Source organism: Dermochelys coriacea, chromosome 4 (assembly GCF_009764565.3).
Source record: "Dermochelys coriacea isolate rDerCor1 chromosome 4, rDerCor1.pri.v4, whole genome shotgun sequence".
Taxonomy (NCBI): Eukaryota; Metazoa; Chordata; order Testudines; family Dermochelyidae; genus Dermochelys; species Dermochelys coriacea.
This window is the reverse complement of record NC_050071.1, coordinates 60,045,330-60,071,739: the sequence shown is the minus strand read 5'-3', so window position 1 is coordinate 60,071,739 and position 26,410 is coordinate 60,045,330. Positions and strand designations below refer to the sequence as shown.

Genomic DNA, 26,410 nt, shown 5'->3' with positions numbered 1-26,410 from the left:
TAGTATACTCTTACCAGTCAGGGAATGAAAGGTCCCATCTCCCAAAACCAATGGAGCTGGCATAGGGAGTAAGGTTGCCAACCTTCTAGGATTGTCCTGGAGTGTCCAGAAATTAAAAATTAATCTTTAATTAAAGATTATGTCATGTGATAAAATCTCCAAGAATACATCCAACCAAAATTGGCAACCCTAATAGGGAGTCCCTTGCTAGTGAGAGTTTCCGTATGCGAACATATCAGGTGCATATGACTCCCTGTGCTTCTTTGCTAGTACGGATGGTTGTCCAGGTAGGGAGTTGCAGTGTTTCTCCTTGCACAGTACTAACCACGAAGGGGAAACAGACAGTGTCAGAGCTGAAGCTGCAGCACACTTAGCCCTCAGAGTGTGAGACTCAATACTGTGGGTCTTCAGTGATTCTGAACCTCTGGACCCTGTGGCACAAAGACTCATGGTTTAGAGGGTGTCGAAGAAAAGTCTTCCTCTTAGAGGAGGACTTGGGGGAATACTCTCTCTAGATAGTGCTTCATCTGAATAGAGAAGTCCTTAGCTCTACCCCTCTGTCTTAACCCATGATATACCAGGGAATTTGCCCAGGGTGGGTCAGACTGAGGCCTCACTGAACACTCCATAAAAAGTTACTGCAATCTAACTTCCCATGCTTGGCAGCTTCGGCTGGGGAAGGAGCATCAGATACTAGGCTTGGCGGAGATGTGAGATTCTCCAGGCAGTATAGGCACCTCTAATAGTCATCACTGACCAGGAAGGCTCGAAGCAGGATAGAGAGTTTTTGAAGTCCAGAATCCTGGGCATAGTCTGAGCTTTGCACCAGAAAGGGAGATGGGGAGGAAAGGGAAAAACAACTTCTCAAACCTAAGTGTCTATACTAAATAAAACAAGAACAGTCTAATAATTTGATATACATTATTTACAGATCAAATGGAAGGAAGAACTTAGAGGAAACTGGAATGTTCCATCTCAGATCACGCAGCGGTACGTAGGAACGGGAGAAATGGCTAGTCCACACAGCTCTTTATAACTTTGGTTCAGAGCACGAGGATAGGAACAGCGCAGGAGTGGACAAATGGATGCTAATATACTCCTGGGGAATTCTGCGCCACTGCGTCCATAATTAATGAGCTGTGCATATTTTTAATTTTTTTGAAAAAACTTCCGCTGAAAAATTGCTGCAGTTCTGCATTTTGCCCACCAGAGGGCTCTGTGGCAACAGAACACAGCAGCCACTGCCAGCCAGCAAGGAAGGAGAAAAAGCCTGCTGTCTTCGCAGTGGGCTGGGTCAGGAGAAGGCTATGGGGAGACAGATAGTGTGGGGTGCTGAGATGTCAGACAGGGGCTCATAAGGGCTAGTGGGGGAGGACAGACTGGGGTAGGGGCTGAATGGGAACGGAGGCACAGGACTGTAAGGGGGAGGGAGGTGCAGAACCACATGGTGATGGGGGAGGGAGTGCAGAGCTTCATAGGGACAGAAGGTGGCTAAGTGGGGGCACAGAGACGTGGGGATGGGGTGCAGGGCCACAAAGGGATGGGGGGAGTGGGTGTCTGAGGGGGGGTGAAGGGACACGTGCCTGACTGAATGGGACAGGTTAGAGGGACAGGTCAGCCAAAGTCTGCATGGGGGAAGCTCGCTAATAGTCCCTCCCCACCCCCCAAAAAACCCTGTTCCATACTTTTCCCACCCATATCCAACAACCCTTCAGGTTCACACCCAGGGTACTTCCCAGCAATTATTTTCCTCTCCCTCAGCTCCTCCATTACCCCTGATTCCCCCCAGTCTTTGCACCGCTTCTGAGGTGTGTGAGAAATATGCTTCTGTATTGTAGTTTAAATGAATTATTACTCAGAGTTCTGTATTAATATACCTAGTAAGGAATCTATTTTGTCAAAAAATATTTTCTGAATCTTTTTTGTCTATTGTTACAAACATACTTGCTGACAGTATTTTGAAATAAATGACCAAAAATAATTGAAACTGGTGTGATTATATGGTGTTATTTTGACAAATAAAATATGCAGAATTTTGCAGAATTTTAAAATATTGTGCGTGGAATTTTTAATTTTTTGGCACAGAATTCCCCCAGGAGTAGCTAATAACAAGTATTATTTAGTCTCAGGCACATGGAGCACATGTGCACCCACAGTGCAATACTCATAGGGACCAGCACTTGAAGGAGAACCACCATTTCTTCTCCAAACATGGGTACAGTACTCAGCACTGCTACAGAAGCTATAGGGCAATATGTAATATAAACCTTGCTTTAGAAAGCTGGAAACAGGTTAGAAGCTCCCGCAACAGCTCTTTAACTAAGAGCAGCACTAGGCTGAAGAGCAAGAAGTAGACAGATAGTACAGCAGTAACGCTAATGACACTTCAGCTGAACCACCATGATGCATAAATTTCTTAAGAGTCATAGCTGCCGAATTTTGTGCATCTCCATATGTAATAGTTTTTTATTGCTGAAAAAAGTCACCGTCTTCCTACCACGGTTTCCTCAAGCAGTGGGAGCAGGCCCCCTACCATTAACATCACCAACATGCTGGTACTAATAGGATTAATATGGATTTAACATTAAAAGTCACGTCAAACAAACAAGACTTAGTTTTTATATTTCAAACTTGTTCATTCTTGCATTAACACAGCATCACAAGACCAGCCTACTTCATAATCACATGTAAGACCTGGGCTGGCAGCCGACTTGGGGCTTATTTCCCAGATAGATGGAGGATGCTGACCTCAAATTGATGTGCTACGGTCACATCTATAACAGATTAAACCAGTATATACTCCTCTACTGAATGAAGATCTTCTGCCATCACAGAAAGATGCCGCCATCCTGGTTAACAATCAAATGCCATAAAAGGTAAATGGAGAGTATGGAAAGGGGAGGGGGCAAAGTTGGCCTAAACACATGCAATTAGATTATATGGAATTTCACCACCACCTAATACTATCCCATTGATTATTAATGTTGCCTTTGTCTGCTATAAAGCAAAGTGTATGCACACACAAATCACTGACCTTATGGAGTGCAGGAGCCATTACTGGCACCAAAAACCCATTGTAAATGTAGTTCACAAGCTGGTTACGAATCAAGGGATGTGCCACCTAAAAAAGAAATCTCGTGTCACGATAAACTGCATCTCTGAACCATCATATTTGTTCTTAAAGCAATAGTTCTCTGCAAAGATTCTTAAAATAAGATAAAACACAAAATATCTTTAATCACTGTCAAAACCCTCTGCCCATTTCAACAAGATACCTTGATTTTGTTCTTTTGAACAGTTTTTGTTTTGGGTATTAAAAGGTTTCCCCTCTGCGATTAAATACACAAAGTACATTTAAGGAACAACAAGAATGATACAGCCAAACATAGAGACAGGGCTTTTCCCATATATTTCAATCTCCCTGCCTGCTGACAAGAATGAATGAACGGACAGTGTGATATGCATGCATGCCCATGAACCAAAATAGAACTGGCCGGTCTAATTTTAGCCCTACCAGCCCTGACAGGGTCACTAAGGTGGACATACCAATATTAACTTGTAATACTACCATAAAAAAGCAGAATGGCAGTTTTTATATATTTCAAGAGTACATGATACTGGGAGAATTCTCACTCCGCTGGTCAAACATGCAATCTTTTTTTCCTTTTGAAAGTGCATTACTCACTCAATAGACTGGTTAAGCACTTAAAAAAGAAGTTATTTGTCATTTGTAATAAAAATCGTGTAGTAAAACATGACAAACCATTGCTTATTTTTACAACGTGGAGTTAATTTTTTGTTTTCAAAAGAGCAAAACAGTTACGTAATATTATGAACTAATACTTTCTAAAAATAAATTTGGCATTATAGGAGCACAGAAGTGTATTAGAAACGAAGTATTTTTTTATTTTAATTACACTACGCATATATATGCATAATACTTCACACACACCCATCCACTCCTCAGAATGTCCCAGCCCTTACTTGTCCAAGAATACAGTCCTCTTATGCCTCTGCTCAGCCCTCTTCAGATTTGTGACTCCAGCTGTGGAGGGGAGAACAGGGAATACTACCCCAATAATGCTCCCCTCTTCAACCCAGTGGGTGGGAAGAGAGAGAGGGAGGAAGTCAGAGTGGGGCTGGAGTCCTGGCTCCACCCTCCCTGTGTATTCACTGGTACGAGTAGCTGTCCCAGGACAGAATAAACCACTCCATGAAAAGCAGCTATATATTCCCCTCACCAGCGTGACCAAGGTGAAACTGTGGCTGAGGGTATATCTACACTGTGTTTTAAAACCCATAGCAGAGAGCCAAGCACCTGCGTCTACACACTCAGGCTCATGCTAAGGCACTAAAAACAGCCATTTAGATCTTCAGGTTCAGGCTGGAGCTTGGACTATGAAACCTAGGACATGGGCTTCAGCGCTCAAGCTACACGGCTGTTTTTAGCACTGTAGCATGAGAGCCTGTAGACCCAAGCTCTGAGACTTGCTGCCACAGGTTTTAAAATGCAGTGCAGACATACCCTTAGTCACAATTAGTTCTCTGGTATGCTCCTGTGGTGGTCCAGCTATGCTCTGCCTCGTATCGAGGGTAGATTGTAAAGTTACAATCTAACACTACATAAAAAATAGAATTCATTCAATGTCTCTCCCCCCCCCCAGCCCCTTTACAGAAATATATTTTAAAATATCTGATTGTTTGGATTTATTTTTAAACGGATTTAAAATAATTTCACTTTTTCTTTACTATCCTTAACAGCCTTCACTCTAATGAAACAATGTAGTATCAAATGTCACTGGCTAAGATTGTAACCTCTCTTGGAACAGGATAGACTTAGAAATGAGTATGGCCACCATTTCACATTTCAACACGTACGCATTAGAAGGCTGATTATACTGCAGCTTCGAGGGTAAAAACAACTATTAATTCTATTTATGACATGTAAGGTTTTTAAAAAATGATAAATAAAGCTTCATCTGTGTTTACAAATATAGTCAGTTGCTTCACTACATTTTGCATACAAACCTTTATAGAAATTACTTTTTAATTCACAGTAAAATATGACAACTTCACTAATGTTATTGAACAGGCTTCCTTATCCAGAAAACAAATCCACAGATGCAGCAAAATTTATATTATCTTCTCATAAAACACTTGCTGTAGAAAAACTCTAGTCTAGAAAAATATATAAAACCTGATTTTTATCTTTTGACTGGAGATGAAAAATAACCAGGAATCAAAAGAGGAAAAAATCTAATCAAGAAATCAAGAACAGAAAGTGTGTTCTAAACAGACCAATTTTGAAGGGAATTTAATTTGTGTTGATAAGATGATGCTTAACTCCTGCTAAATTCAACTAGGGTAACAACATTCTTTATCTAGTACACATCATTAGGGAAAATAAGTGTTTTTGTTTGTAGACTTTTATGAGAACCTAGATGTAAAGATTATTCTTCTCTACTCAAATAGATAAAATTACCTTTTTCCTCAAATAAAGACATTTGATTTCTTTCAATATCAATGTGGGTATTTAAAATGCAATCAACAATCTTTAAGAAGAGAACTAAGAAAGTCTCCCAATTACTCGATGTAACAACTCCCCCAACCCTGCATATTTACATTTTATTAATTAGAAACATTTGCTACTTGAAAGCCACCCGTGTAGATTAATCTTTGTAACCATACTGAACAGTAACAGCTTTGAACACTTTTTTTCATACATATATTCCAAGGCCAAAAAGAACTGTTGTGATCATCTAGTCTGACCTCCTTTATAACACAGGCCACAGGACTTCCCCAAAATAACTCCTAGAGCAGATCTTTTATTCATTCATTTAAACAACGATGTTAAACTAAACTAAATAAAAATTAGTTCTATACACTACTGTCCACCAAATAAATACATCCTGTAAAAGGCTTTGACTATATAGTTTAACTGCTGCTATAAAGAAGAAAATCTGAGTCAGATCCAGTACCTGTATTACTGCATTGCAAAACTCTAGGGAATTCATGAACTGAACAAGAGCTGGGGACAGGAGCCAGTCATCTTTCAGCAGACAGTGCCATTCTCCATTTTCTTCCAGCTTTGTAGGCAAAGATGAATAGAGGCCACTCAGTCCTGTTGCTAGTACCTGTATTCAGAAGAGGAAACAGCCCTTTTCCCAACTGTTCAGTTCATGGACTTAAACAACGTTCCAACATAACATTAAAACATTCTTCTTACTAGTTTCAGTAACACTTAGGGGGATGACAGAAAAGGGGGGAAATGAATGTTTAAGTGATGCTGCAGAAAATCAGTTTTTAAAATTCATTTCAGCTGAAATTCTTCTCCTTTTAAAAGCTGCCATTTAGGAAAAACTGCCCAAGACAAAGGCTGCCTAATGTTGTAATCTGTTTTAACTGGCAAACCACCATTGTTTTCTTTATGCTCTGAAGATCATTTTACATCCGTTCCTTCCTGCTTTCATCTTTCTCCAGTCTAGTACCAGTCTCTAAATGTTCTCTACTATCTGGTGAAACATCAGAGAAACACCAGTCACTGTCTTCAGAACTCCATAACTATGAATATCGAGGGAATCATTGAGGGCTACCATTTGATGGTTATAGGTAACTATACAGAGCAGTTCCATTATGAATTATAGGAAGTAGGATCATCCCATCTGCAACAAGCACAACTTCATTCAGGCATCACACATCTGGCGCCTTTTGTTCTTAGGCTTTGAAACTCATGGTGCCAGATATAGTAAGGAAAATGGTCACCCTTAATAGGTACAGGTTCTGTTTACCACTGGGGAGAGGTGGAGGAGGGGAAAAGACTCTTTGGAGAAATTATGGGCATTGTTGCTAATGTTAATGAGTAAAGATACTTGCACAGCATCTTCTATATGTAAAGTATAACACTGTAATTTTATGACCATAAATACAAAATACACCATTACAAACCTGTTAAAGTGTTACTGTATTTTCTTAAAGTCATGAGCAGTTTCAAGTCACAGAATTTATAAGAAGTTTCCAAACCACAGTGTTCTCAGCCATTATCTTGTCCACAGCTCCATCTTTCTTCTTTCTCATGATTTTGTACAGTTTCTGTGCTACTTTTTAAAATGAGCCTCACTTTAATGTGGTCATTAGGACCAAAGCACAAGGGGATCTTTTCAGCTTTCATGCAGCAGATTCTTGGCAAGAATATCCCTATTCTCCACAAACACCCACTTGACCCCTATAATGTGAAAAGAAAAGGAGTACTTGTGGCACCTTAGAGACTAACAAATTTATTTGAGCATAAGCTTTCGTGATCTACAGCTCACTTCATCGGATGTATTTGGTGGAAAATACAGAGGGGAGATTCACATACACACACAGAGAACATGAAACAATGGATTCTATCATATCATATCTATCATATCAATGGATTCTATCATACACACTGTAAGGAGAAATAACATGGGGAAATAGTTTCACTTTGTGTATACATGTTATCCCCATGTTATTTCTCCCGCCCACCCCACCCCCCACTGTTCCTCAGATGTTCTTGTTAACTGCTGGAAATAGCCTGCCTTGCTTGTCACCATGAAAGGTTTTCCTCCTTTCCCACCCCCCGCTGCTGGTGATAGCTCATCTTAAGTGATCACTCTCCTTACAGTGCATCCGATGAAGTGAGCTGTAGCTCACGAAAGCTTAACAAACATAAGCTTTCGTGAGCTACAGCTCACTTCATCGGATGCACTGTAAGGAGAGTGATCACTTAAGATGAGCTATCACCAGCAGCGGGGGGTGGGAAAGGAGGAAAACCTTTCATGGTGACAAGCAAGGTAGGCTATTTCCAGCAGTTAACAAGAACATCTGAGGAACAGTGGGGGGTGGGGTGGGCGGGAGAAATAACATGGGGATAACATGTATACACAAAGTGAAACTATTTCCCCATGTTATTTCTCCTTACAGTGTGTATGATAGAATCCATTGATATGATAGATATGATATGATAGAATCCATTGTTTCATGTTCTCTGTGTGTGTATGTGAATCTCCCCTCTGTATTTTCCACCAAATACATCCAATGAAGTGAGCTGTAGATCACGAAAGCTTATGCTCAAATAAATTTGTTAGTTTCTAAGGTGCCACAAGTACTCCTTTTCTTTTTGCGAATACAGACCAACACGGCTGCTACTCTGAAACCTTACTTAAATAAGGTTCTCAAAAGCAGACTCTATCTTGGAAGCAGTTTCTGAAGTTTATTTAGCCAAAACAGTTTGAGGATTTTTACCATGTGGCTAAGGTCTAAACATAGCTATTGCTAGAAATTAATAGCTATATGTACGAGCTTGGCACTAAGTAATTCAGAAAAAAATAAAGTGATAAATGTCAAATATTAAAAGCATGAACTTCTTAATTTCTGTAACTGGGCACATAAAATAAGGTACTTTTGGGGGGTTATTTCATGGATTTTTGTATTTTTTTTCCCTATTTTTAATCAGTAGAGACAGAACCATAAATGCTAAGATCATAGAAAAACAGAGAAAGGAAAGACTTCCTTTGTCTCTTTTTACATCTCCCCTTTCCCTTCACTGCAACAATGCTGCACCAGTGCCAACACACTATCTGTCTGTTTCTCCAACAAGCATATCCAGGGTTTCTTCCATGCTGTTAGCTATGGCTGTAATGCCCTTATGAGGTGGTCCGCAAGGCCACTCTCTATACATCAATCCCCTCTGATGACTCACATCTTCTGTGATGCCCATAAGACAATAATTGATTATGACAAGGTTGTGAGTTATTTGGTGATAGTCTATATGTCTTGTGTATTCATAGTGGGCCTCCCACAAACTGTGGGCACTCTCAAAGCCAATACATAATGGACATATTTGTAACTACTAGCAAATATTCAGTATTTGTGAACTTTTATAATAGAAAACTCTCTAGAAATGTTAATTCTCACTACATCTCGGGAAGTAGGTGGTATGTTCAACTCACAGAGAAGGAAACAGACAAATAAATCAAATTATTCATCCAAAGATATAGAAGAAGTACATGTAAGAGCTGGGAATGAAGCTCAGGAGCTCATCTCCTAGTCCTATGCTCAGAAGAGTAGACCATGTCATGGCTCATGCAATCCATCCCTCTACCCTATAATCTAAGCTTGAACACTTTGTCCAGTCTAGTTTTTAAGTGGAGTAAATCAAAGTAGCTTGTGTCACTTCTCTTAGGAAACAGCAGTAAGGAAGTCTTTTAATCTTTCTATTTGTATGTACCCAAGCAGAAGGGAACTGGGGCCAAGTTTGATCTCAGAATCTAGAGCAGTGGTCCCCAAACCTTTGAGGGTCGCAACCCCCTTACCTTGTCCACGCCCCCCCAAAAGCTGGGACTTTGGTCAGGCCCGCAGTTAGGTGCTGCTCTTCTCACAGTCTCGCCCCTCCGCCTGGGTCCCGGCCCGGGAATGGTGCCACGGCCTACAGCTGAGGCTGGGAGTGGAACTGGGAATGGAGCTGTGCCAAGGCTGGGGATGGGGACAGGCGCCGGGACAGGGACATGGCTGGGGGCAGGTCCGGAGCAGGGAGGGCCCAGATGTACTCTCCCAAACATTCCTTCCCAGCCCTCTAGGGGGGCATGCCCCATGGTTTGGGGACCTCTGATTTAGAGTGACACCACTCATGCCTATGGAGTTGTTCCAGAACAAATTTGGCCCTGGATTCTGTTAAGATCAACATAAAAAAAGACTTAGTACTGGCAGGCAAATTCCTGCCAGGGGAAACAAGAAGCATATACCGTAAGATTGCATTAGAGTTTATTACAGAGTTGGACTACTCTCATTACTGTTCAGAAAATCTCATTCTAACACACTCTGACAATCATTTTAATTAGGAAAGCTTTTTGTCAATCACAGTTTCCCGCTGTTTGTAGGTTAAGATAGTTGGCTTTTATCTTTAGTATAAAAAGACTTTTTTTAAATTAATTGGCAGATGTAATTATAGAAGTTATTGCAGAGATTCAATAATGGTTTTTATCTGAAGGACAATTGAAAAACCAAGCTCATGTATTCTTTAGTAGTATCTATTTAAATTAGGTCAAACAGAGCATCTTGGTGCAAGAGACTGCTTCATTATTTGCCATGTATGGGTATGGTGTTCAGAATTGTAAAAGCGAATCATAAAAGTTAGACAGAAACCTGTTTTTTAGGCTGCTACCAAATTCAGGCTTGGTTTGAGCCCTGCTCTGCACTACCTCCCCAAGGAAGTTGCAGGATGGAGTTGAAAGGGTTGATCAAAAAAGGGCCATTAGGAAGAACTAGCCTCCAGTGAGCAACTCTGCCATTGGTTGGGGAGGAAGACATCTTATCCTTGTCCCAACCTGGCTACTCAGGCTAGCTGCTGGATTCAGGATTTGCATCTAAATGTGGGAATATTCATGTAGGAAGAGAAGGAGGTTTTGTGGTCATTTTTTGTTTTTATCAACAGTCCCAACACCTGCCCTTGCCTGAGGCAGCTGGCACATGGGGGAGGTGTGAGTGTGATGCCAATGCATTGCCTCCTGCATGTCTGGCACAGGAGACATCTCTTTCACTGCAGGAGTGCTCAGGCCAAGCAATTACTATGCCCTGCCATGTACTGTTTACTGCTTCTCTGAACTGGAGCAGTTTACATGTGTGATGTTGCCAGCAAGCATGCACTGGGTCAGCAGTAAAAGTGATAGACAACTTGAGTCCTAGACACAATCTCCTACCCACATACCCTTCTGGTGCTCTATGGAGGGTTGTCTCCATGGGGGCAGGGAAAGCTGCCACAGTGCAGGATTTATTAGCAATTAATGGGGGGAGGGAGAAATCACATGGAGAAAGATATTTATAATTTAAATAGTTATTGACACAATATTTTTAATCAAAATGTGCATTTCTAGCTTCTGACTGATGGCCATAATCTCTGGATGTGCAGACCATTCTCTGATTCGGAGCTGGGCAAAGCAGTAATCAATGAAAAATATCCTGAATAAAAATACTTTGGACTTCTATACACATAAGAACAGCCATACTGGGTCAGACCAAAGGTGCATCTAGCTCTGTATCCTGTCTTCCGACAGTGGCCAATGCCAAATGCCTCAGAGGGAATGAACAGAATAGGTAATCATCAAGTGGCCCATTCCCATTTTCTGGCAAATAGAGGCTAGGGACACCATCCCTGCCCATCCTGGCTAATAGCCATTCATGGACCATGAATTTATCTAATTCTTTTTTGAACCCTTGCTATAGTCTTGGCCTTCACAACATCCTCTGGCAAAGAGTTCCACAGAGTAACTGTGCATTATGTGAAGAAATACTTCCTTTTGTTTGTTTTAAACCTGCTGCCTATTAATTTCATTTGATGATCCCTAGTTCTTGTGTTATGAGAAGGAGTAAATAACACTTCCTTATTTACTTTCTCCACACCAGTCATGATTTTACAGACGTCTATCATATCCCCCCCTTAGTCATCTCTTCTCTAAGATGAATAGTCCCAGTCTTATTAATCTCTCCTCATATGGCAGCCATTCCATACTCATTTTTGTTGCCCTTTTCTGAACCTTTTCTAATTCTAATATATCTTTTTTGAGAAGGGGCAACCCACATATGCTCACAGTATTCAAGGTGTGGGTGTATCATGGATTTATATAGAGGCAATATGATATTTTCTGTCATCTTATTTATCCCTTTCTTAATGGTGCCCAACATTCTGTTCGCTTTTTTGATTGCCTCTGCACACTGAGTGGATGTTTTCAGAGAACTATCCACAGTGACTCAAAAATCTCTTTCTTGAGTGGTAACAGCTAATTCAGACCCCATCATTTTATATGTATAGACATTCAAGAATCAACAAGTGTTTTGTAAATGTATAAAGCAAGCCTCAATACTCCAGATACCATTATATTGACATGTTGTATGTAGGGGATCTGAGGCAAAAATGTTAACTTGCCCAAGGTCACATAGCAAGCCTGTGGCAGTGGTGACTGACAAAGCCAGAACAAATATTGCTAAATCCCAGTTCTATGCTAACTAGACGAGGTTTTCTTTTCCCATTTAAAATGTGCCTCGTCTTTTATTGCCAGACTAAAACACAAACCACATAGAATGTAAATAAGAATTAAATACCAAACCAGAAAAAGGTGATTTTTTTCAGGTGGTCTATATAACTCTGTTTTGGCCCTCTTTCCCAAATACCACATGTAGCATCTATAATTTCATCTCAAGCCCCAATTTCTTATTTTACTTGGAGGCAAGCAAAGAAGCAGTGAAACAAGAGAAATCCATCTTTGCACCCTCATTTAACATTTGCTTAGCAAACAACTATTCTGCTGCGGGAGGGTTGACGGGTTGTCTCTTTAAAGTAATAGGTTTATTATTGTTTAAATTGTAAAGTTAGATTTCTAACAAGTACTAAAGCTGAACATAAATACTGGTTTAAAAGTCTCAGAACAGGGCCCCCTACTGCCAAATTTGATAAAGGAAGCCTCTGTTCAGCAAGATGGTGGTTAATGGTGAAAATTGTTTCCCTTGCCAGCCAACCCCTCTCTCCTCTCCCATCCTAATAGCATCTGTAATTTCTACAGGACTAGGATGGTTTCCAGCCTTATAGTTTAGAATTATGGAATAAGGAAAATGAATGATCTTTCCTAAAAAGGATAGTGGAAGAAAAAAGCAAAAAAGTGAAAAGTTACAGAGAGAAAGTAAATTTATGGTTAAAAAAAAAAACAACCCCAAACCCAACAACTTACAGGACAAAAGTAGGTGTTTTCTATTATGTGATTTGCAACAACGTTGTTCTCAGCTGACAGGGACATTATGAAGAGCAGAGCATCACGAGCCTGCTGACCTACAGTTCCTTCCCGATGGATGAAGGGAATCAAAAGGGAAAAAATGAGAAAGTTGGCAGCTCCTTGGTCCTCGCTGGTGTGGAAAAACAGTTCCAGAATGGAAGGATCTTTGGCTAGGATAGAGCAGAGTTGGTTCAGCAGGATGACCAGCTCCAACTCCACAGCTGGTGTGGCCGTTCCTGAGCAAGAGCTCAGCAACATCATCAAAGGCTTCAAGATGGGCTTGTGATGCAGTACAGGCTGATGGGACTGAGTAACCAGCATCTCATATATCTTCAGCTGCTCAATTTTTGTCTCATCGTTGAACTCCCGCCTCAAGCTCCAAAGGAAGAGTTTCTCCATTATATTCTCTGTGACTACAAACTCAAGGATAGGCCCCATTGCAGCATCTTTTGCTTGCTCCTCAATTAATAAGAAAAGCATATGCTCCACATAATTCTGCACAGTGCTGGCCTCATCTGGTGGAATTGCCCCATATTTCGCCTGAGTATTTTTCAAAGGGTCATGCTTCTCTAGGATTTTTACAACCTAAACAAACCAAATGCACATTTATCATCCCAGTGTACATGTTTAAAAATATATAGTTGAATAAAAAGAGATCATGTCTTTTACTTTTCATGCTTTAAACTTTTTGCACGCTGATAAATCAATCTTTAAAACTTCACACTTGTCACACATTCTGGACTAAACTGCGACATCTTTACTCACACTGACCAGTCCCTTACTGCATAAGTAGCCCCATTGCTGAAAATTTGTGATTTATTAAAGTGTGGATTAGATAAGTTCTACTGTACTTCAAAATCGGAGATATACTATTGTCTTGGGCAAGTTTCTTTCAGTTTCAGATAAACCTGTGCAACAGAGGCCTGAAGTCAATGGGCCTACGCAAGGTACTATTCAGTGTGAGCAAGGGTTATCAAAATATTGCCCTCAGTAAGGTATGCAGGATTTGTTAAAATTTGGATGTAGTGAAGTAATTAGGAATGGGTGAAAATACCACCCTTACTAACTTAATGGTCAGACTCTGCAAGGCCTTGAGCATTCTATTTTCCAGTGGTAGAAGGTACTCAGATAAGATATGATCATACAAGGTGCTAAGTGAGAACAGAGTGGCAACTGCTTTCTGCACACTCTTGCAGTAATCAGACCAACATTGGGAACAAGTAATAAATGCAACTACTCCACCCTGCTCTTTAGTCTAAATCACAATACCACTTCCTCCCCCTTTCTGCCTTCTCTCCCTCCTCAAGGGGAATAAGCAGAGCTGAGGTGACCAGTTCTCCCAAACAAAACAGAGCAGAGGCCACCTCAGTTTGCTCCCTTCACTAGGCTGAATACCACAAGATGTTTAAATTAGAGTTTCCTCACTACAGGATGCCAGTGCAGATCCTCACTAATGGTCCATTGTTCTCAGGCATCAGAAATTTGCAGATCACTGCAGATTCTCCTGCAACACATCAGTCCATATGACAGGAACACAGGTTAGTGACAGCTCTCCTAAAATGATGGTCGCTTAACATCTCAGTGGCACTAAGGTCCAGACCCTCAAAGGTATTTAGGAACTTGACTCCCATTGATTTCAAGCCTCTATTGATTTCGTGAGAGTTAGGTGCCTAAATAACTTTGAGGATCTGGGCTTTAGTGGTCATCACAAGATCAGCCACCAGGTGGCTCTTCAAACCCTACAACAGAGTTTCAGGAACAATAAAGACCCTAGGCCAGCTTTCTTTTCAGCACAATACAAACAACAGCTTTTTGAAAAAGCACCCGGCAGAAGAAGAAGCCAGGAAATTGTAAATTACACTATGCAACCTGAAAATCTGTAGTCAATTATTAGTACCAGAAGAGCTTTTCACCCTTAGATCTAAAAGCACATTACACAAAAGGTGATTAAGCATTATTCCCCCATTACACAGATAAGGAAACAATGGCACACAGAAGATAAGTGACCTGCTTGTAATACCCCAGTGAGTCATTGGGAGAGCTGCAAACAGAATCTAGGTCTCTCAATTCCAGTACCAGATCATTAGGCACATTATCTCTCTCTTTGCTGCAAATTTGAGGTCTATCTCAGTGTGGATTAGCAAGGTCCTACTGTAATTCAAAAACTGAGTTATAATATTATTAAACATGTTTCAATGTTAGCCAATAAACTCTGTCAAATACGGGCTTGTATCTGGAAAGTGCAATGTTACCATACCAGTCTTTGCTTTGAGTGGATTCATAGATACTAAGGTCAGAAGGGATCATTCTGATCTTCTAGTCTGACCTCCTGCACAATGCAGGCCACAGAATCTCACCCACCCATTCCTATGAAAAACCTCTCTTATGTCTGAGCTATTGAAGTCCTCAAATCATGGTTTAAAGACTTCAAGGAGCAGAGAATCCTCCCTCAAGTGACCCGTGCCCCATGCTACAAAGGAAGGCGAAAAACCTCCAGGGCCTCTTCCAATCTGTCCTGGAGGAAAATTTCTTCCTGACCCCAAATATGGCGATCAGCTAAACCCTGAGCATATGGGCAAGATTCACCAGCCAGATACTACAGAAAATTCTTTCCTGGGTAACTCAGATCCCACCCATCTAATATCCCATCTCAGGGGATTAGGCCCATTTACCCTGAATATTTAAAGATCAATTAATTACCAAAATCACATTATCCCATCATACCATCTCCTCCATAAACTTATCGAGTAGAATCTTAAAGCCAGATAGATCTTTTGCCCCCACTGCTTCCCTAGGAAGGCTATTCCAAAACTTCACTCCTCTGATGGTTAGAAACCTTCGTCTAATTTCAGGTCTAAAACTTCCTGGTGGCCAGTTTATACCCATTTGTTCTTGTGTCCACATTGGTGCTGAGCTGAAATAATTCCTCTCCCTCTCCGGTATTTATCCTTCTGATATATTTATTCCGATGAATGCAACCTACTTCAAATCAATAAAACTATCAAGTATTACTGAATTATATTACCTGTCCCCAGTGCGTTTTAAACACTATCATGCACGTTTCTGGGTCAACTCCCTGCAGGTTCACCGCTTGCCGGTTCTTGCTTCTACTAATACTGGAGGACATCATAAATTCTCCAAAGGTCAATCCTACCAGGCCATATTCAATTTCTGTTGAAAACTCTGTAGTCAAGTTAATGAGGTGCAAGCATCACCTTAGAATGGACATTTCTTTATTGACTCTGCAGCTCACAGAAATCTGTAAAGATGACAAAAAACACATCAGATTTTATTGCAGGACAAAGCAGGACTTAGTTAAACACTGACATACATTTCCTTGAGACTTCGATCTGAGTGGAATGCTTTATAAGCAAATTGCTTAGGGCTAGATTCCCATATCTTTAGTCACAACGAGTAGCACCTTACTCCTCAAATAGCCCTGTTGAAGTCAGTGAAATTGTGTGTGGAGTAAGGGGATATATTCAACATGAATAAGGGTATTCGAATCTGGTGTACATGAACATTTACTTTTTGTGTGAGTGTGTGCACGTGCTTTCTGACATCCTCTTCTCTGTACAATATTGCTTAGCAACTAATTCTGCAAGCTATACATGTAAACAAGCTATAGGTTATTTCTGGGGCTTTTTAAGATAATCTTTTCCTTACAAACAATCATTCTTTCAAACACTTGACCTTTTTAATTAATAAAAGGTAAACTGTGTACATTTAGAAAGCTCTACAGAACACTGCATACAAATAACAGGATTCATTGATCCAATGTTAAAACATACCATAAACATGGATCATAAAAGTATAGAAGAGAAGAAAAGAACTTGTGTTATCCAAAGTCACATAAATTAAAATGTCATATTAGTTCAGAGGACTTTGAGAATAAGATAGAGACCAAACACTGGATTTTTCTTTTCATGCATTATTTACTACCTGTATATCACAGCATCAAAGCAAAAAGAAAAGGAGTACTTGTGGCAGCTTAGAGACTAACAAATTTATTAGAGTAAGTAACCGATTTTTTTTTAAACGCCTTTGCATGAAAACTCATCTCTGCTTTCAGAAGATAGACGTCTGTAACTCTTCCTTAAACATGCCTTCAAAGTGGAGATCTCTTGCCATGAGCTCTTCTTCCACATCCTCTAATGCCCACTGATGATCAGTCAATTCCAAAGCTTCCCATTCCGTCTTAAAGGCTTTGTTAGTATCTGCGGGCATGGCCATTGCTGCTCCTGTCATCTGTTCCTGCATTACCCTAGATTGGTCTGCAGCATTATCTTGACCCAGGATGAGCGTATAAATGCTTCTAAGTCCAAACACATTCAGGAAGTACCATGAAGCAGAACTCACCCAGGATGCATCCAAAGTGAGCAGCTCAATTCCCTGCTGCAGCATTGGTTTAAAGCGCAGCGTCAGGGGAAATGGTACCTTTGTTGTTACAAATCCCGAGAACGTCATGTTGATCCAACCGCCGATAAGAATCATGGGTAAAACATTGGTTACATTCCCTTTCATCATATCCGTCAGCATAGTAGGATCTGTCATTGGAGAAGGGGGCACTACCTTCCTTTTTGTTTTTTTAAAAAATCCATCCTCTGGGTTATTAAAGAAATACTTCCGTGTCAGGAAAGACTGTTTTGGAATGTATTTTCCATTTTCTCTGAGGACTCTGCTTCGAATTAGGACTTGGCTGTCAGACACTTGTTCCCTAGCGAGCTTTTTGTCACTTTGGAGCAAGATGGATACGTAGTGACGAATCATCCCAACAAAGAATGTTATGAAAACAATTGGAAGAACCACCCATAACCGGATATTGGAATCCAGCAGCAGCTCTGGTTCGCTCATCTTTAGAGTAGATTCCTTCGCCTTGACTCCGCTTCCGGGATTGAGAGCCAATCTAGGGTAATGCAGGAACAGATGACAGGAGCAGCAATGGCCATGCCCGCAGATACTAACAAAGCCTTTAAGACGGAATGGGAAGCTTTGGAATTGACTGATCATCAGTGGGCATTAGAGGATGTGGAAGAAGAGCTCATGGCAAGAGATCTCCACTTTGAAGGCATGTTTAAGGAAGAGTTACAGACGTCTATTTTCTGAAAGCAGAAATTTATTAGAGCATAAGCTTTCGTGAGCTACAGCTCACTTCATCGGATGCATTTGGTGGAAAAAACAGAGGAGAGATTTATATAGACACACACAGAGAACATGAAACAATGGGTTTATCATACACACTGTAAGGAGAGTGATCACTTAAGATAAGCCATCACCAGCAGCAGGGGGGGGAAGGAGGAAAACCTTTCATGGTGACAAGCAAGGTAGGCTAATTCCAGCAGTTAACAAGAATATCAGAGGAACAGTGGGGGGTGGGGTGGGAGGGAGAAATACCATGGGGAAATAGTTTTACTTTGTGTAATGACTCATCCATTCCCAGTCTCTATTCAAGCCTAAGTTAATTGGATCCAGTTTGCAAATTAATTCCAATTCAGCAGTCTCTCGTTGGAGTCTGTTTTTGAAGCTTTTTTGTTGAAGGATAGCCACTCTTAGGTCTGTGATCGAGTGACCAGAGAGATTGAAGTGTTCTCCAACTGGTTTTTGAATGTTATAATTCTTGACGTCTGATTTGTGTCCATTCATTCTTTTACGTAGAGACTGTCCAGTTTGGCCAATGTACATGGCAGAGGGGCATTGCTGGCACATGATGGCATATATCACATTGGTAGATGCGCAGGTGAACGAGCCTCTGATAGTGTGGCTGATATGATTAGGCCCTATGATGGTATCCCCTGAATAGATATGTGGACAGAGTTGGCAACGGGCTTTGTTGCAAGGATAGGTTCCTGGGTTAGTGGTTCTGTTGTGTGGTGTGTGGTTGCTGGTGAGTATTTGCTTCAGATTGGGGGGCTGTCTGTAAGCAAGGACTGGTCTGTCTCCCAAGATCTGTGAGAGTGATGGGTCGTCCTTCAGAATAGGTTGTAGATCCTTGATGATGCGTTGGAGAGGTTTTAGTTGGGGGCTGAAGGTGATGGCTAGTGGCGTTCTGTTGTTTTCTTTGTTGGGCCTGTCCTGTAGTAGGTGACTTCTGGGTACTCTTCTGGTTCTGTCAATCTGTTTCTTCACTTCAGCAGGTGGGTATTGTAGTTGTAGGAATGCATGATAGAGATCTTGTAGGTGTTTGTCTCGGTCTGAGGGGTTGGAGCAAATGCGGTTATATCGTAGCGCTTGGCTGTAGACAATAGATCGAGTGGTATGATCTGGATGAAAGCTAGAGGCATGTAGGTAGGAATAGCGGTCAGTAGGTTTCCGATATAGGGTGGTGTTTATGTGACCATCGCTTATTAGCACCGTAGTGTCCAGGAAGTGGATCTCTTGTGTGGACTGGTCCAGGCTGAGGTTGATGGTGGGATGGAAATTGTTGCTTCAAAAACAGACTCCAACGAGAGACTGCTGAATTGGAATTAATTTGCAAACTGGATACAATTAACTTAGGCTTGAATAGAGACTGGGAATGGATGAGTCATTACACAAAGTAAAATTATTTCCCCATGGTATTTCTCCCTCCCACCCCACCCCCCACTGTTCCTCTGATATTCTTGTTAACTGCTGGAATTAGCCTACCTTGCTTGTCACCATGAAAGGTTTTCCTCCTTCCCCCCCCCCCGCTGTTGGTGATGGCTTATCTTAAGTGATCACTGTCCTTACAGTGTGTATGATAAACCCATTGTTTCATGTTCTCTGTGTGTGCATATATAAATCTCTCCCCTGTTTTTTCCACCAAATGCATCCGATGAAGTGAGCTGTAGCTCATGAAAGCTTATGCTCTAATAAATTTGTTAGTCTCTAAGGTGCCACAAGTACTCCTTTTCTTTTTGCGAATACAGACTAACACGGCTGCTACTCTGAAACCTAGCATCAAAGCAGTGATACACCTTCAGGGTAGAGTCAAAATGAAACAGAAAATCAGACATCTCCCAGATATTTATTAGAGGCTTATGAGAACATACTGTTCTCCCAAGCACCAAGGTCTTGGACAACCACATAATTCCACATTTCCCCTCTGCATCTACTTTTTTCTTGGGGGTGAGGGAGAACAGGCAAACCAACTGGGCTTTCAATTTCACACAAAAAAAATCTGGACATTTAATTGAACTCTCTCTTGTATCACAACTGAAAATCCCTGTAAGAAGGTAGGAACAGAGAACAAATGCATACAGGTGAGATTATATTGTGAACAGTAGGTCAGAACAGAGAATATGGAGTTAAACATGATTATTTATAGAGATGTTCTGTCTGAAACATTATTTTTCTCTTCAATCCCTGTTCCAACTCTAGACATCCTGGAGCTTTGTAAACTTGTGATAACTATGAGGCAGATATTGAATAAAATTATACTGTCCCTGTAGAGTTTCATGAATATAGGTAGAACACACACACACACACACACACACACACACACACTATATAATATATATAAAAAATAAATAAAAACAGGAAATTCTCATGCCTTAATAAAACCACATTGTAAGACTGTTGTCTTGGCTGTATCTCTTTAGGTTTTAAAGAATACAATTGTTGCATAATCCAGAGGCCTTTAAACAATACATTAGGTATTCTTTAGTATATTTCTTGTAAGATCAAAATTCTCCTCTCCATGGTGAACGTCTCCCTTATTGTGCTCTACTTACATTCATGGAACTCTGTAGTGGAAGCAGAATTTGTGATCTGAGACCTGCCAATAACAAAGTTTCTCTCTCAATTGTAAGTACAAAATTCCAGGAGTTTACAAAGTTTACAACCTAGGAAATTACACATAAAAATACTGCTAAAAAACCTTGAATGTTGCGAAGTCAAGCACTCAAGTTGGGAAATGCAAGAATGAAGGTAAGCCTGTGCAACTTTAATTCCAGCCTTCTTGTGCCTATGCTTTATGGTACAGTCTTTCATTACATGATCACATAATATTTTTTCTGCAGAGCGCCTGCCTCATTTAGTGCACAGGATGGTTGGTGCTCACATAATGAACAGTTATTGAACATTTTGTTATATCCTTATTGTTCAAAGTGTGACCATATACCTTATTTACTGCATACTATTCAAACCCTGCATTGAAGACAGAATATTTATTTCCTCATGGACTCACCTCTAGAATATCCAAGTGCTTCACAAACAAATTTATTTTCATGATAACCTGGTGAGAGGCAGTTTACAGATGGGCAGCTGAGGCACAGAAATATTAAGGCCACTAATTGTGGGCATTCAATTTGAGATGCCTAGGACCAGATGCGGGTTGTTTTGAGTACTTAGCATTTAGAACACTCTGTATGTTCAAGCACAGCTCCCTTGTTCTTCAGTTGCACCAGTAAGTGTTCATCACTTCTGCAGATCAGATTCCAGTGTATCAAATCAGACACCCAAAAAATGAAGAGCACATAATTAGTCACCAGCTGGAAAAATCTGGTTTAAATGACTTTAAATCTCACAGGAACTTTGTGGCAGAAGAAGGGACAGAATCCAGTTCTCTAGGACAACATTCAATTGTCTTAGTCCTAAGTCCCTTCTGCCCTGCCATCTCCAGCCTGTCCCGCTCCTGTCTCCTCATTCCAGTCGCATTCTCTAACATACACCATCCAAGTCCTTCCCCCAGGTCTCCTGCCTGCCATGCTAGCTATTGTCAACTTTGCTTTTGAGTCAGGCACCTTCCTCTTCCAATGCTGCCTGGGTGTCAAGCCGGGGTTCAAGGAAAGCACAGGAGAGAGTGTCTCCCTCCTCAAAGTGCAGGTTCCATCCCAGCCTGCAGCAACCAGGAGCTGCAATTGCAGGACATGCCCTGCAGAGCCCTGTAGCCCTGGGCTAGAACATGCCCGGTTGTTCTGGTGATGGAGCTTGCACAGTCCATTCATACCAGAAGTGGTGAAAACTGGAGAATCTTCACAGTTCAGCTGTGAAAATCTAACAAATCTCTACTGTGCACTTGTGAACTGAGATTTTTTTCAAAGGTTTATAACTTGGCCATATTTGGGCAGATTTTCACAGAAACAGTGAAAGGCGCACAGGGCCAGCTCTACAGTTTTTGCCGACCCAAGCAGTGAAAAAAATTGCTGCTGCGGCCGGCAAAGGGGAGAAGCTGCCGCCAAACTGCCGCCACCATGGGTGGAACAGAGAAGCTACTGCAAATTGCTGCTGCGGCCGGAGGAACTGCCACCCCAGGCATCTGCTTGGAATGCTGGTGCCGGCCCTGAAGGCACATCGCGGACAGAGGGGTTGCCCTCCTGCCAAATTTTAAATCCTTGCTTCAAAGCAAGGAATCACTAGAGCTTTTCAACCAAATGGTTGTAAGAACTTTTTTTTTTTAAACATGGCAAAACAATATTTTTTCCCAACCTCATTCTCAGAAACAGCTGAATCATTCTGGATGAAACTTTTTTCTTTTTTTTTTCTTTTTTTTTTAAAAAAAGGCCAGCCTGAGGCAGACATCCAGCATGTAAAATTCCATCCCAAATAGTTTAAGTTTGGCAATGTTATAAGCAACTGGGGAGTGGGGGGAAAGTATCTTATAACTTGAAGTATGAAAAACATTAATAATAAGCTGCATTGCCAGCTATATCTATGATAAATAAAACAAAGGAAAAATCATGTCTTAAGATGTATATTTATACACAGAAGTTGAAGGGGAGTATGAGTGATCCAGTGATGAGGGTGACAGCCTTCGACTTGGAGACCTGGGTTGATTGCCTTTCCTGCCACAGACTTGCTGTGTGATTTGGGCAAGTCACTTAGTCTTTCTATGCCTCAGTTCTCCATCTGTGAAATTTAATTTTCATTTTTATTTATATTTAAAATAAAAAGATGCCTATCCAAAGATCTAGATACCTTAACATCACTATCACCACAATACAATTACAAAAACAAAATGGGATACTTCCCTATATAAATGGAATACTGGGAGGATAACTACATTTAAGATTGTGAGGCACTTAGACACTAAGGTAATGGAGGTTATGCAAGTACCTTAGATGGCTTTCTCCAAAAAAAGCTATTGTACATGTAAAATTTACCACCCTAAAGTTTGACATCAGGGGAAACAATAGTACTAAGTATTTCTGTTTAAAAGGTTTCATTTAAAAAGCTTTTTAATATTACATGTACCAAATAAGTGTGTAACATATCACAGTGTACAACTATACTAATATTTGCCTTTTGCAGCTTTACTGGAAAAAAAATCTTTCAGTAACATTAATCAGAGAGGCAGCATTGGCAGCTCCCAATTTACCCACGAAATTCTAACATCTTGAGTGTTTGCCTATAAAAAAACATAAAATAAACACAGCTCATTCCCTTGGTATATCACTTATTCCATTTTGACTGTACTTTACAGGTTATAATAAATGCACACCTTTATGCAGACAGCTATTATCATACATCAGTGCAGAACCGCAGAATAAAACAAAGAAACTGACATCTAGCAGATCTAATGGGATTTCCCATCCATCTTCAGAGGGCACTTAGGCTGAGTAAATCTGCAATCCTTGTCATTGATGGGAAGTATTATTGCTGCCCTGTTAGAAGGGCTGTCCTTTAAATGAGACATCAAATAATTTTTCTCTCTCTCTCTCGAGGCTGTCCACATATCTAACAACACTTTTTGATAAAAGGAAGGCTTTCTATTGATGACTTGGTCATTAGAGGCTCTCACAGGGTTGCCCAAATGCTAGGATTCTCAGCAGGCATGGAAAGACCTAAAGAGAAATTCACCAGTTCCATTCAGAAACCAGAAAGAGGGACTCCAAAGAATCTAATTGCTATGAAGTTCTTGTTCATGACTTTTCCCCTCCCTAAGATAATGCAGAATGGGGCAACATATTGTGAGAATGGCCACTGGATCTGCCATTACAGTTTGCCTTCACTAGGAAAGTTTGTGTACATTTTCCCCCACAACAACACTACAGCTGCATTATAACTACCAACAGTATTGGTGCAGGCAGGGGTCAGGTGTTTATAATCACCCTGTCTTGAAAAACCTGAGTCCTGACTATGCTAATGACTTACTAACTGTATAGATGAACTTTTGCTGGCTGCTGCTCTAGTATGGGCAATACATTTTTTTTCCTCAGGTAACTGAATCCATATGCCTAGCCATCCAGTAAAAAGAACACAAATGGATCCTAGTTGCAACTACAGCCCTGGCCTGTGGCAAAAGGACAGTATCTGTGCAGCCACAGTGCATCAAGCCCCCACGTTGGTGGGGAGCATTTCTTTCCCCAATTCCTGTACAAAGTCCATTGAGAACTTGTCTACACAAGGGAAATACCTCAGCTTCTCAGTGTAAAGTTAAATTGTGAAATGTGCTGGTTCTCAGAGTGCCCAGGATTGTGAGTCATCTGGTTACTGCCCCTGCCTCCAGCGAGAGGGAGACTTGCTGGTGCTTGTCTGGGTACCAGCTCCCTGACACCACCAGTGTGTTAGTCATCCAAACAATCTCCAATGGGCTGTGCCAGTCCTCATTTTGCCTTGCAGGTTAACAACAGGTGCACCCCACTCCTCGAGAGCCTTTGAAGAGTTCCCCTGTAGCCTCCTATCCACTGAACACTCAGAAATACGAGGTTTACTATTCCCAAAGGGGACAGTGCACACACCAGCTTGTTTTATTTAGCTCAAGATCTACTCCTTTTATAATACCACAGCACTGAGATACAGTTATAGTGAAAATAATCAAATTTATTATCAATGATCAAGATTTAAGAGCGAGTGAGTAAGGATATCAAGACAGAAGGGTTACATACAAAACAAAATCATAACATGACTGTTAGAGACTAAATGTAACAGGCTAACTTCCTGTCTAAGGCAGTCTTATCTCATTCAAAGCCTTTTGCAAGGCTGATTGGGATCCAGTTTTCATGAATGTAAATGTGCTGTCAGTTTACTTCCTAAGTGCAGGATAAAGGGGTGTCTTCCTCATCTCCAACATATGTCCCCAAAGTTCATTGTCTTAGCACACGACCAGGCTAACCCCCAAGACTTATTTTTTCCTGTGTGCTCCTTTCTGGTTGACTCTGTCCGTAAATAAGGCTTCCATTGTGTTGGCTTACAATGCTTAATTTACATTTCTAAAGAGAGATACATATATTGCCTCCTGTCTGGAAGAAAGCCTATTTTCCTCTTTGGTTGGTGACAGACTTTAAAACATATTTTCAATACACATATACAACTCCTTAAATATCATCCATATATACATCTTGCAGTGATTGTAAGGATCAGTATGACATAAGGTTTTATTAGAGATCTCACATCACCCTCTTTGGTGAACTAGAATATACAGGACCGACATAGGAGATACCTGCAAGCTCTATGCCCCTTTGGCAGCTGACATCAAGAGATTCTTGAGTCACATGAAGGGAGTTGAAGGTTAAGACAAGAAGTTTGCATTTTGCAGCAGGAGCTGAGCATTGAGCCAGGGAGATCTTGGAAGCATCATTGTGAATGAACTGCAGGAGAAGTCCAGTTGCACTTGTTCAAGGCCAATGAAAGGGAAATTATAATAGTTGATCATTCAATCCGGGTTTAGACAAAAGGTGGAACCTTGAGATAGTTAAACCTATATTGCCAGTTTAAAATAAACCCCTTAATTTTGTTACTAACAGCACCGTAGATTAAACAAGAAAAAAAAAACAGAACACTCTAAACCAGGGGCAGGCAAGCTGATTTTCAGTGGCACTAACACTGCCTGGGTCCTGGCCACCGGTCTGGGGGGCTCTGCATTTTAATTTAATTTTAAATGAAGTTTCTTAAATATTTTAAAAACCTTATTTACTTTACATATAACAACAGTTTAGTTATATATTAAAGACTTATAGAAAGAAATCTTCTAAAAACGTTAAAATGTATTACTGGCATACAAAACCTTAAATTAGAGTGAATAAACGAAGACTCGGCACACCACTTCTGAAAGGTTGCAGACCCCTGCTCTAAACAAATTTATGCTCTTTGTTTTTGAATTTCACTCACTGTGGACAATGAATCTGTCCCGATTTTATTTTTAGTTGGTTTTGCATTCTGATTCTCAAATAATAAATTGATGCTACAGTCTTTGGGTCTTTTTGCTTAGAAATTTCCTTCAATGAAAGTCAGACAGACAGAGAAAGAAAGAAATCTGTTTTGGGTTGAACAGAAAGTATTCCCACCCCCACCCCCCACCCCCCGAACTGCTAGCAAAATGAAAAGTCAGATATTTACACTGCTCTAGTTTGTGTTACTTATCAGACACCAGTATCTCAGTATATATCCAAAACTGGCGCCAGAGGATTCCAATATGAATATCAAGAGAAAGTCAGAAATTGAAGTAAATACTTTCTCTGAGTGGACTGAACTGATCCTGAAAATATCCCCCCACATCTTTCCATTTTATTCATTGTTGCTGTGACCTTTTTAAGCCACACTACTGGAAAATGTGTTACTGACAAAGCATTTTGTATTTGTACTGAGAGAATCATCTGTTCTTCCTAGCAACTTTTAGGTATATAATCTGTAGGTGGATTATGTGCAAATTAACATAGCACTGCATCACTGTGCTGCAGGCTAAATGTTTTTAGGCAAGAATCTAAAATTGTGTGTGTTTTGTGTTATGG

The 26,410-nt window shown here is 40.7% G+C and overlaps 2 protein-coding genes across 7 annotated transcripts in view; both read right to left on the bottom strand.

The window, feature by feature from the left end:
* Window positions 1-26,410, bottom strand: part of FHIP1A (FHF complex subunit HOOK interacting protein 1A) — a 147,794-nt gene that overhangs the window by 39,273 nt on the left and 82,111 nt on the right. For all 6 annotated transcript variants that reach the window (XM_038398816.1, XM_038398819.2, XM_043513132.1 and 3 more), the window contains exons 3-6: window positions 15,808-16,041; window positions 12,741-13,367; window positions 5,979-6,134; window positions 3,035-3,121 (exon numbers count right to left, since the gene is read on the bottom strand). In XM_038398816.1, the coding sequence (XP_038254744.1) occupies window positions 3,035-3,121; window positions 5,979-6,134; window positions 12,741-13,367; window positions 15,808-15,912 (975 nt within the window). In that variant the 5' untranslated portion in view covers window positions 15,913-16,041. The remainder of the gene's footprint in view (window positions 1-3,034; window positions 3,122-5,978; window positions 6,135-12,740; window positions 13,368-15,807; window positions 16,042-26,410) is intronic.
* Window positions 16,797-17,677, bottom strand: LOC119854433 (ER membrane protein complex subunit 3-like). The gene has a single exon (XM_038398825.2). It carries the CDS (start codon window positions 17,634-17,636, stop codon window positions 16,851-16,853), a length of 786 nt encoding a protein of 261 aa, XP_038254753.1. The 5' UTR covers window positions 17,637-17,677; the 3' UTR covers window positions 16,797-16,850.

Excerpts from the sequence above, each read along its gene's own strand:
- LOC119854433 (XM_038398825.2), bottom strand. The coding sequence starts at position 17,636 with ATGAGCGAACCAGAGCTGCTGCTGGATTCCAATATCCGGTTATGGGTG.